Below are 13,153 nucleotides of genomic sequence, written 5' to 3' on the forward strand. Positions count from 1 at the left end.
CAGAGACTCACCAGCAGAGACTCGCCGATAGAACACTATGGACTCACCAGCTCCCACTTTCTCTTGTTGTGCTCTTTACAACAAACATGTGAATGGCTCAACTGTTCTGGGGAACTATGGTAAACTTCATAATGTAAAATAATGTGACCTGTGAAATAAAGATCGCAATATGCTTTATCCCCTAACTTATTGTGCAATTTGTCTGCAGGCATTAACTTAAAAAGTAGCTACAAATATTCAAATTTATTGAAACACTTCAAAGAAATAGTTCTGACGAAATTGACATTAGTGAAAAACCATCCCGTGGCTTTTTCCAAATACCCCAGTATACGGTATATAAGGTATACCGCCCAAGCCTAATACCTATGTTGACCCAGACTGCTGAGCTTTGTTGACTCATGGATATTGGAGAATAATGACTGAGTGCAGGTTAAGCTGGGGTAGGTGTAACTCTGCCCAGTGCAGGGATCATATTGGATCAAGTACTTTTGTGTTGTATTACCCCTTTTGGCTAGCTACGAGAGAACGGCATGACTGACAGATGAGGGCCAAGCTCTGGGTAAAAGGAACTTATCTCCAAAAGCCCTGCTTCAAAAGAGCTTTACTCTTCCAGATGAAAGAGAAGTAATGTGGCATTCTTCTCAGTGGATTGAATGAGAAAAAAAAACTGCCACTGGATTCATTCGGAGTACAATGATTTGCAAACAAACAAAATCAGTCTCAATATTTGCACCACTATGAGGGTCATGACTAGTTTGACTAGTTTCTACTAGTTCTTTGCTGAGGTGTACAGTAGTCCACCACAGTTTCATCTGTTCGGGCAAGTATGTAGATGATAAAAATATGCAATTAATATATATTTTTGACTTCTGTCAATGTTGCAATGTATTGTTGCTGAAAGGATATCTGATGTGACAGAGTGGGGCATTCCAATCTTTCTGCTTAGCTTGCTTCAGGCTTTGTGTTTGTAATAAATAGCCCATCGTACCATCAACCCGTTAGGCTTTTGGCAGGGCCCTTGAGGAGCTCTGTATTTCATTGCTAAAGTCTACAGTGAATCTGGGGGCTTATTCGGAAAAGCCTGGAGGATTGTAGCCTACTTACCTGAAAAATAATGGTCTGCTCAGCTCAATTATCAGGATAAACATCAGGGTGTTTTGGTTCAAATGTAGGTTAGACAAGACTCAAATAGAATAGAATTAGTACTTTACTACCCTAGCTCTGAAAAATACATCCACAGCAAAACTCCTATAAAATCAGTCATGGGCAAATTAGTTAGATCACAAAAGCATATCATAGCTGGAGCCTTGCATGAAATATACATGCAAAATTAACAGAATGCACTAAACATATTTTCTCATACATGGTATTAAAGTAACCCCATAGGCATCACAGATTTCATTAAAACAAAGTTTAGTTCACTGGCCTGCTGCTAGGTATAGATTTAGCATGGGTACTGCAGTTTTGTGCTTTAGCAGTGATGTTCAATTGGTGGTCGCTATTATCAATACGCAGACTCATTATCCATCTTTTTTTTTAATATAGAAAGTGTTTCTAATTAATTGGATTATGCTTCAACAGGCAATTACTACAGGCAATGCAGTTCCACTAACTCAGAAGGTAAAATGGGGGAGGCAGAGGGAGAAAATCTGAGGATTCTCTCTCTATCCCAAATAGAGTGAGTATGGTCCCATGTCTAACACAGAGGAATCTCTCTCTATTTGGGAGGAGTGGGTAGAGTCCCATGTCTAACACAGAGGAATCTCTCTATTTGAGAGGAGTAGATATAGTCCCATGTCTAACACAGAGGGATCTCTCTATTTGAGAGGAGTGGGTATAGTCCCATGTCTAACACAGAGGAATCTCTCTATTTGGGAGGAGTAGATATAGTCCCATGTCTAACACAGAGGAATCTCTCTATTTGAGAGGAGTGGGTATAGTCCCATGTCTAACACAGAGGAATCTCTCTATTTGGGAGGAGTAGATATAGTCCCATGATAATACCTGATAATTCCTTTCTTCCAGAACAATGAGAGAAACTCTGCATGCATTCAGAAGCTTGAGCACAAAGGCTGGCATCTCCCTTTCAGAGGCGCACACAATCCCTTTTGATTTGCTTTGTATCTAAAAATACACTCTCAGCTCTCCGTCATATGACATGCAAATAAGTCAGGACGAATTGTTTTCAGTGTCAGTGAAAACACTTAATTGGCGAGAGACGTAGGAGATGGTAATTCAATTCACAGCCACTAAGCTTCGGAAGACCACAATGGAGGCCCACCACGATGTATGACATGTAATATCTTGGGGGATACACACACAAGATGCTTCTCTTAAAATGGCTGCTCGTCTATGCATTTAAAAAAACTCTTGAAATACAACGGTGCAAAAAGCAACAACAGTTTTGTTATTGTTGTGTACACAAGAAAAGTGATTACCTACATTGGATTAACCTATTCAATTAATCCTAACAAGTAAAGATGCATGTACATTGATGGGTCCTGTGTGGCTCAGTTGGTAGAGCATGGCATTTGCAAAGCCATGGTTGTGTGTTCAATTCCCATGGGGGACCAGGTGAAAAATTGTATGCACTCTACTGTACGTCACTCTGGATAAGAGTGCCTACTAGATGACTGACATGTAGATGACAACACAGTTGCTAACAAATATCCATCCTGCAGGTTTCAGTTCCCTTGTACCTTGGGCTAACTCAGTGGAGCCTCATAAGACTAACATCCTCTCAGTGGAAGGAAGTGGATTAACTTTTTCCATTTCCACTCTGCATAAGCACCAAATGACATTGTGTGAACTTGTTTACGCTGCGATATTTGCCATAAATAAACTAAAAGAGTGAATGTTAAGGTCTTTGGGAGTCATCCATCAGGAATTGTACATTCTATGAATGCAAGGCTGGAGGAGTTTGGTATAAGCATGCCACTTGTTTTGTGTATACTTTGGAATTCTGTAATAACATCCGTATTATTGGTTGCTGCACCATCGCTTCCAAAGATCCATCCAATGAGGTACATCCTATTTGCCAAGATGTTCTATGTACATATGAAAAAGGAAAACGCACCAACTATTAATGCTGTTTGTATCACATAATTAAAACGTGTACACCAAACAACTGAATTAAACAGGGCCCTGAGAAATTGGACCTTTTATTCACCACCATGGACACATCTTTATATTAATTTCTTCTTCTCCACACTGAAGCTCCCCCCATGTCTATAAATGGTTGTAACTGGTGTTTACAACCCAACTTAAATTATAGCTTATGTTCCAGCTTACCTCTTTAAGTCCATGAATTCTAAGGGACTTAAAAAATGTTATTGAAAAGTGTATTATGAGGTACAGAGAGTGAGGGAGGCTGAAGTTCTCTTGCACTTTAAGTATGTGAGAATTCTTAAATACCACACACAGAGTACATCAAAAATTCAATGAAATTGACACGCAGATGACAACATTGATGATTATCAAATCAATATCACATCTCTTAGATGTTGTCAACACTTTGAAACATAAGGAGGGAAGGAAAGACTTCATATATATTTTTTTTTCAATATTGGTTTGTGTAGAAACTTACTGCAGGACCTGTTGTCAATTTTGCCAAAGGCAATCCTGGGCAATACTGAACGAAACTATTTTGAGACCAACATCTTTCCAGACAATAGTGTGAGAAAGGGAAACAGACAAAGGGTTGGGTTTACGGGAAAGTTTTGAAGTCAGGCCCAAACTATCTGGTTTCTGGTCTAGTGGGGTGAGGCCACAGTGTTAAGAGTTTTGACACGTCAGGGTTACCAACAGGGACAGTGATGACTGACTAATGCAGATGTTTAAAATGCTTAACCCTAATTGTTCCTGGTAGTCGCTCTGGATAAGAGTGTCTGCTAAATGACTAAAATGTAAAAAGTAATGACACCAATAGTTATGTCTTGTGTGTGGCCTCCCATCTCAAACACATCTGAGGGGAAACAGTCTTGCATAATATCGATGACACTGTTACAGCATGACATAAATCTCAGGTATCAAAGAGAACAGGGAGCAGAGTGATACTGCCCCTTTCAGAAAGTAGAGACTAGAGGTCGACCGATTAATCGGAATAGCCGATTAATTAGGGCCGATTTCAAGTTTTCATAACAATCGGCATTTTTGGACACCGATCAAGGCCGATTACGTTGCACTCCACGAGGAGACTGCGTGGCAGGGTGACTACCTGTTATGCGAGTGCAGCAAGGAGCCACGGTAAGGTGCTAGCTAGCATTAAACATCTTATAAACATCTTATAAAAACAATCAATCTTAAAATAATCACTAGTTAACTACACATGGTTGATTATATTACTAGTTTATCATCTAGCTTGTCCTGTGTTGCAAATAATCAATGCGGTGCCTGTTAATTTATCATTGAATCACAGTCTACTTCGCCAAACGGGTGATTTAACAAGCGCATTCGCGAAAAAAGCACTGTCGTTGCACCAATGTGTACCTAACCATAAACATCAACGTCTTTTTTAAAATCAATACACGAGTATATATTTTTATACCTGCATATTTAGTTAATATTGCCTGCTAACATAAAAAAATGTAACTAGTGAAATTGTGTCACTTCTCTTGTGTTCTGTGCAACAGAGTCAGGGTATATGCAGCAGTTTAGGCAGCCTGGCTCATTGCGAACTGTGTGAAGACCATTTCTTCCTAACAAAGACAGCCAACTTCGCCAAATGGGGGATGATTTAACATAAGCGCATTTGCGAAAAAAGCACAATCGTTGCACGAATGTACCTAACCATAAACATCAATGCCTTTCTTAAAATCAATACACAGAAGTATATAAAAACTTGCATATTTAGTTAAAAGAAATGTATGTTAGCGGGCAATATTACACTAGAGATATTGTGTCACTTCTCTTGCGTTAATTGCTCACAGTCAGGGTATATGCAACAGTTTGGGCCGGCTGGCTCGTTACGAACTAATTTGCCAGAATGTTACGTAATTATGACATAACATTGAAGGTTGTGCAATGTAACAGCAATATTTAGACTTAGGGATGCTACCCGTTAGATAAAATACGGAACGGTTCCGTATTTCACTGTAAGAATAAATGTTTTGTTTTCGAAATTATAGTTTCCGGATTTGACCATATTAATGAACTAAGGCTCCTATTTCTATGTGTTATTATATAATAATTAAGTCTATGATTTGATAGAGCTGTCTGACTGAGCGGTGGTAGGCTGCAGCAGGTTCGTAAGCATTCATTCAAACAGCACTTTACTGCGTTTGCCAGGAGCTCGTCGCAATGCTTCAAGCATTGCGCTGTTTATGACTTCAAGCCTATCAACTCCTGAGATTAATAGATACTTTAGTATTGCCAGCCTAGAACATCCAATAGTCAAAGGTATATGAAATACAAATGGTATAGAGAGAAAAAGTCCTATAATAACTACAACCTAAAACTTCTTACCTGGGAATATTGAAGACTCATGTTAAAAGGAACCACCAGCTTTCATATGTTCTCATGTTCTGAGCAAGGAACTTAAACATTAGCGTTTTTACATGGCACATATTGCACTTCTACTTTCTTCTCCAACACTTTGTTTTTGCATTATTTAAACCAAATTAAACATGTTTCATTATTTATTTGAGACTAAATTGATTTTGTATAATATTAAGTTAAAATAGGTGTTAATTGTTCATTCAGTATTGTTGTAATTGTCAATGTTACAAATATATATATATATATATAAATTGTCTGCTTAATCGGTACTGGCTTTTTTTGGTCCTCCAATAATCGGTATCGGCGTTGAAAAATCTTAATCGGTCGACCTCTAGTAGAGACGTTTCTATGCATCTCTTCTTCAGTGTGTCTGTGAGTTTATCATGTTAAGTCACATAATAGTATTCACCACACCCTCTACAATGGTCAGAACACTGAATATGACTTCCAAAATCAACCAATGACAAATGTCAAGCACATTTTCATAAACATAGTTTGACAGTACTGTTGTTTTCTGGTAGGTTTTGATTTACACAAGAAATGAAGACAGAGCATTGTCTAGGAAGGCTGAGCCCTCAGTTGGATTTACGAATGCAGCACATCTCTAACTCAATGTGATATACAAGAAAGAGACGGTTGGGGTTGGACTACGCCAAAATATTCTGCTGCTCTCCACAACTCCTTAGATGTCGATGCCCACACAGCACTTATTGACTGCACTCTCAACAGGATTAGCCCACTGGACCATAGCATCAAGCAGCTGTAAGTAGATAAGGGGCTGAAGCATGCACACTAGATGAAACAGACAAACAAAAAAGTTGCACACTAGACAAAACACACAAACAAAAAAGTTAATCACACATCAAAAAGACAGACAAAAGCACCCATTTCTGACTGAATAATAGTTGAAAGGAAATGCTAACTTACTGTCATGAGTTCCTTCTGGAAGGATTTCCTCTCCTTGCCCTCTGTATTATTGCAGTCCTCTTTCAGCTTCTCCAGAACAGACGCCACCCTCTCAGGCTCGCTGTCCAGCTCTGCACGGCAGAAGTGTGAGAGAGGTAGGTTAACGTAACCCAGGGCATCAGCAAACGCCCTCCAGCTTCCTACGTTCTCCATCAGTATAGTCCTCACAGAGGCATAGATGTATGTCAGGAACTTGCAGGGCTTCAAGATCTGATCCAGTAAGAGTGTAGTGGTTAGTTCAGCCCCACTGAAGTAAATGGGTTTTACTTTCCCCACCAACAGAACATTTTTTGCATGTACAAGCCCTGTTCTACCCTGATAGTAACAGATGTACCATTCCTTAGTCCACAACTGTCCCTTCAATTTTATTTTCTCTTCGCTCAGAAGGGCAAAGTAATCCCCCTTTTTGTACTCCAGTAAGTATTGGTTCTTGGTCTGACGGATGACTGTTTTGATCAACTTGCCAAACTTCAGGTTGCGGATTCGTCGGTCGTGGAACACAGGGTATTTGGTAGTGATGGCCAAAGGGGACAAGACAATTTTCCCTAGTTCCTTCTTCTTCAGGAAGCGCCTCTGCACAGATGTTTGTGGACCGGTCTTGGGTGGAGGTGTTGGAGTTTGAACACAAAACTGGGCGAGAATACAGTCTTGGTCATCCTTGACCTGGACGCGTAATGTGAAATCTGAGACATCATCAGCAGTGCGTGAGGCGATCACATAGACTATCCGGCTAACCTTTCCCAGTTTGACCTGGAAACCCCTAACCACCCTGGCCTGCTCACTGGCCTTTACCTCATAGTTGGCCATGTTGGAGTAAACACCAACCCGAAGGTCCTGGGGCCTTGCCAGTACGAACTGGTGCTTCCCCCAGAGCTGAAGAGCCACTGGAGGGGTGGCGTGGGCCTGCTTCCCTACTTCACTCACCAGTAATGTTTTGGGGGCACAGTCATGGCCGAAGATGGCCACCACAGCCTTAAAGGATGGGTGAATGTGCTTTGGACCATAGACACCCAGGGTGACCTTCTTCACCACGTTGTCCCAAACAGTGGTTTCTGGAGCAACTGACTGGGCCTGGGCAACAACAGACACATACATGCAGGGCTCAAGGTTATCCAGACAGACCTGGATGGTGTCCCCATACATATAGGCTTGGGGGATTGGTGTGTAGGGCCCCTCCTTGCAGTCACTCCTCACACATATGACCTTTGTCGTTTGCCTGCTCTCCTTCTTCACCACAACGGACACCTTCATCTCAAGGGTGACTGTGGTTTTGGTCTCCATGTTGCCGAGCTTGATCTCCACCACAGGGCTTACGGTCGTTGTTCGGTCGTTGTTGAGCTCCAGCGGTGGGTCCAGCAGGGCCTTCATGGAGATCTGCTGGGAGTCTCCAGGGGCCACGTGGCCCTCCGGGATGTGGATGCTGATGCTGGTGTCTGGAAGCTGGACGGCCCCTCCAGAACTGTCTAAACGGCACACAATGTTGGTCTCCACTGGCTGTGTTTGTCCCCAGCCTGGGTTCTGACCCAAGGAGTCCAGGTCATGGCAGGACCTGGCTAGCTTGCGGTGATTGAGCCACGCCACCCGGAAGTCCTCTCTGCTCTGGAACTGTTCAGGTGCAGGGGCTTTCAGGCCTCCAAAAAAACCTGAGGATGCCTGAGGGGCGTCATTCTGAGCTTGCAGGATTGAAAGTTCTGAGAGACTGTAGGATCGCTTGCTCCTGAAGAATGGGTTGTCCCTGCGTAACATCTGGCCCACTCCCAAACTGGGGCTGATGGGTTTCAGATCAAAAATGCCGCTGCCAAAGCCGTTGATGTTGATGCTACTGCTGGTAGAGTTTGGTGGGACAGAGGGGGCTAGGTTGTCAAAAAGAAGAAGGTCCACTGACTTACTGTTCTCATTACTGTTCTGATCCAAAGAACCTTGAAGGGCCCCGTTGAGGAAAGGGTTAGTGGAGCTACGGCTAAGCTGCTGGTGATGGGGGGCAAAGGGGTTCCCGTTTTGGGGGGCAGTAGGTTTCAGCGTCACCCCGGTCCAATCTCCAAGGAGGTCCAGCTCCTTGGCTCCCTCCTCAACAGAGCAGTCTCCTAGGCTGTCGATCATACCGCTGTCACTGAATGAGGAGTCCCGGTAGTTGATGGGCTGGACGTATGTCGCAGGGATGTAACCCATCTCAGTGCTATTGTGGGCGTACCACCACTCTCCACCCGATGTGTCCAGCACAAAGAGATGTTCTCCCTTGGAGAACTTGAGGGTGGTGAAGCTGGAGGGACAGTAATCCTTAATAGCAACGACTTCCCTGGCAGTGCCGAAGGAGGCAGTGGCATCCAGTCTTAAGGCACTGGGAGAAGGCACTGGAAAAACAGAACATAAAAAAATAGGAAATCAGAGAATCAATATTACGACAAATATCTCAACATAAAGGTTTATCGTAGTCATGTGATGACAGTACATTTACACAAGCAAAATTTTTTTTTTTTTACGCAGTTAATTAACACGTAATAATCAACCTCATAGCGTACCTTTGACATCTGTGAGACAGTTGGATTCAGACACTCCATCACTGAGGTCAATGAGTGTCCCCTCTGACTTGCAGCGCGGCAGTGCAATGTTGTTGTTTGTCGCTCTGATTCGATGGGCGGCCATTGTTGGTTATTTCCCTGCACACCCAACCTATGTGTTCATGCTGCTCTCCTGAGTTACGTTTTAGCCAAAGGCAGAGTTAGCCATCAACAGCCTTCCATGGTGTCTGGAGGAGAGAGAAAAAAAACTGGATTTAATTAGCTTTTAGCTACACTTGACAATCTCATTAAATGGGCCAGATGCATTCTGATTAGAAAAATAAATCAGACTTGCAACCTGCTCACTAATATAATCAAGAAGAACAAATAATGGATTACCAAATGCTGACAGGATGTAAATATCCCCTAGATATTTGCAAGGTTCACATGTGGCAGGAATTTGAATGTGGAAAGTGAAAGAAAAACACCCCTAGTCCCTAGTGTGTGTGTGTGCGTGTGTGAGAGTTGTGTCTGACCACGTAATTCCTGCACACACAAAGTTCTCTTCCTCGAGGTGGGTGGAGAGGACATTCAATGTGAGACTCCAAAGAATGCATGATCATTTCTTATAGAAGGACAAAAAATATTATTGGACATTCGTGTGAAACTCTATAGACACTGAATTGTCTTAATCTCATCTCTCCTTGGTCTACAATCTTGAAATTCTACATTCTGTTAAACTCTACCAAAAAGACAGGTCGTCCTGAGAGTAGTTGCATGGTATACCAAAACATATGTACTGTTTCCAATAATAGAACATGAACAACGGTTAGGTACTAGAATGTGTTACTTTCGGCACTTCTGTCAAATGAGTCTCACGTCGTCCACTGATTGAGAGAGGATGAAGTCCGTCTATCAGCACAACTCATGTCCCCTTATAGTGCTAGAGCACAGTGACTGCTCTAGCCTGTACTGAGGAACCACTGAACTCACTGGGAGTCTGGGCTGCATCATGTTAGATCAACCTCTCATTCTGTCCTGAGGAACCACTGAACTCACTGGGAGTCTGGGCTGCATCATGTTAGATCAACCTCTCATTCTGTCCTGAGGAACCACTGAACTCACTGGGAGTCTGGGCTGCATCATGTTAGATCAACCTCTCATTCTGTCCTGAGGAACCACTGAACTCACTGGGAGTCTGGGCTGCGTCACCTCTTATTCTACACAGAACACAACTGAATAATGTAACAAGGCATGTAGAAATGTTGAAACTTCATTACAAAACAAGCTATTTGATATGGAATTTTAGGACCCGTGTAGGAATCCCAAAACATATTGAATTTGGCCTTTACTTCCTATAGCCCAGAGAAATGCATTGAATAACACATTCATGAATGACAAAAAAATGTATCATAAGAAACACGGTTTGAAGTGATTTGTCCCTATATCTAGGAGATAAGAAAGTTCAGTAAATATAATATATATATTTTTATTTTTTTATTTTTTATTATACACACAAAAATATGTGAACACACTTCAAATTAGTGGATTTGGTTATTTCAGCCACACCCGTTTCTGACAGGTGTATAAAATCGAGCACAAAGCCATGCAATCTACCATAGACAAACATTGGCAGTAGAATGGCCTTACTGAAGAGCTCAGTAACTTTCAATGTGGCACCGTCATAGAATGCCACCTTTCCAATAAGTCAATTTGTCAAATTCCTGCCCTGCTAGAGCTGCCCTGGTCAACTGTAAGTGATGTTATTGTGAAGTGGAAACGTCTAGGAGCAACAACGGCGCAGCCGCGAAGTGGTAGGCCACACAAGCTCACTGAACGTGACTGCCGAGTGCTGAAGCGCATAAAAATTATCTGTCCTTGGTTGCAACACTCACAACCGAGTTCCAAACTGCCCCTGGAAGCAAAGTCAGCACAATAACTGTTTGTCGGTAGCTTCACGAAATGGGTATTCATGGCCAAGCAGCCATACACAAGCCTAAGATCACCATGCGCAATGCCAAACGTCAGCTGGAGTGGTGTAACGCTTGCCGCCATTGGACTCTGGAGGGGTGGAAACACGTTCTGTGGAGTGATGAATGGTTTTTCATGGTTCGAGATAGGCCCCTTAGTTCCAGTGAAAGAAAATCTTGACGCTACAGCATACAATGGCATTCTAGACAATTCTATGCTTCCAACTTTGTGGCAACAGTTTGGGGAAGGCCCTTTCCTGTTTCAGCATGACAATGCCCCCGTGCACAAAGCGAAGAAAAGGTTTGAAAAAACTTGACTGGCCCGCAGCAATGTTCCAACATCTAGTGGAAAGCCTTCCCAGAAGAGCGGAGGCTGTTATAACAGCAAAGGGGAAACCAATTCCATACTAATGCTCATGATTTTGGAATGAGATGTATATATTTTTTTTTACATATACAGTTGAAGTCGGAAGTTTACATACACTTAGGTTGGTGTCATTAAAACTCGTTTTTCAACCAGTGCACAACTTTCTTGTTCACAAACTATAGTTTTGGCAAGTCGATTAGGACATCTTCTTTGTGCATGACAAGTCATTTTTCCAACAATTGTTTACAGACAGATTATTTCACCGTATCACAATGCCAGTGGGTCAGAAGTTTACATACACTAAGTCGACTGTGCCTTTACACAGCTTGGAAAATTCCAGAAAATTATGTCATTTCTTTAGAAGCTTCTGATAAGCTAATTGACATAATTTGAGTCAATTGGAGGTGTACCTGTGGATGTATTTAAAGGCCTACCTTCAAACTCAGTGCCTCTTTGCTTGACATCATGGGAAAATCAAAAGAAATCAGCCAAGAGCTCAGGAAAAAATTGTAGACCTCCAAAAGTCTGGTTCATCCTTGGGAGCAATTTCCAAACGGGACCACGCAGCCGTCATACCACTCAGGAAGGAAACACGTTCTGTCTCCTAGAGATGAACGAACTTTGGTGCGAAAAGTGCAAATCAAGCCCAGAACAACAGCAAAGGACCTTGTGAAGATGCTGGAGGAAACAGGTACAAAAGTATCTATATCCACAGTAAAACTAGTCCTATATCGACATAACCACCTGAAAGGCCACTCAGCAAGGAAGAAGCCACTGCTCCAAAACCACCAGCAAAAAAAACGACTACGGTTTGCAACTGCACATGGGGACGAAGACCGTATTTTTTGGCCATAATGACCATCGTTACGTTTAGAGGAAAGAGGGGGAGGCTTGCAAGCCGAAGAACACCATCCGAAACCGTGAAGCACAGCGGTGGCAGTATCATGTTGCGGGGATGCTTTGTTGCAGGAGGGACTGGTGCACATCACAAAATAGATGGCATCATGAGGGAGGAAAATTATGTGGATATATTGAAGCAACATCTCAAGACATCAGTCAGGAAGTTAAAGCTTGGTCGCATATGGGTCTTCCAAATGGACCAAGACCCCAAGCGTACTTCCAGTGTTGTGGCAAAATGGCTTATGGACAACAAAGTCAAGGTATTGGAGTGGTCATCACAAAGCCCTAACCTCAACCCTATAGAAAATGTGTGGGCTGAACTGAAAAAGTGTGTGTGAGCAAGGAGGTCTACAAACCTGACTCAGTTACACCAGCTCTGTCAGGAGGAATGGGCCAAAATTCACCCAACTTATTGTGAGAAGCTTGTGGAAGGCTACCCGAAATGTTTGACCCAAGTTAAACAATTTAAAGGCAATGCTACCAAATACTAATTGAGTGCATGTAAACTTCTGACCCACTGGGAATGTGATGAAAGAAATAAAAGCTGAAATAAATAATTATTTCTCCTATTATTCTGAAATTTCACATTCTTAAAACAAAGTGGGTATCCTAAATGATCTAAGACAGGGAATTTTTACTAGGATTAAACATCAGGAATTGTGAAAAACTGATGTATTTGGCTAAGGTGTATGTAAACTTTCGACTTCAACTGTATTTAACGCTTTTTAGGAGTTGGCACAAAACTACCTTCATACGAGTCCCAAGAAGTGTGTGTGGGTCATAGAGCAAAACTGCAAACACCATCATGTTGACAGTCATACTAGTTAGTAGGTGAAACTGTTCGGACGCTACAGACGTTTTCGTGAGATGCAGAAGTGCGACATCGGTGGATTAAACTGACAGGTTTTGATGGGGATTTTTAAAATTATGTTACTTCGATTGGGCGTCAGGGCCAC

The 13,153-nt window shown here is 42.3% G+C and overlaps 1 protein-coding gene across 2 annotated transcripts in view; it reads right to left on the minus strand.

Annotated features, from left to right (window-relative positions):
* Positions 1 to 13,153, minus strand: part of LOC129816670 (SH3 domain-binding protein 4) — an 82,814-nt gene that overhangs the window by 30,910 nt on the left and 38,751 nt on the right. For both annotated transcript variants that reach the window (XM_055871430.1, XM_055871431.1), the window contains exons 2-3: positions 8,982 to 9,208; positions 6,424 to 8,813 (exon numbers count right to left, since the gene is read on the minus strand). In XM_055871430.1, coding sequence (XP_055727405.1) covers positions 6,424 to 8,813; positions 8,982 to 9,105 — 2,514 coding nt within the window. In that variant the 5' untranslated portion in view covers positions 9,106 to 9,208. The remainder of the gene's footprint in view (positions 1 to 6,423; positions 8,814 to 8,981; positions 9,209 to 13,153) is intronic.

This window comes from Salvelinus fontinalis, chromosome 19 (assembly GCF_029448725.1).
Source record: "Salvelinus fontinalis isolate EN_2023a chromosome 19, ASM2944872v1, whole genome shotgun sequence".
Lineage (NCBI taxonomy): Eukaryota > Metazoa > Chordata > Actinopteri > Salmoniformes > Salmonidae > Salvelinus > Salvelinus fontinalis.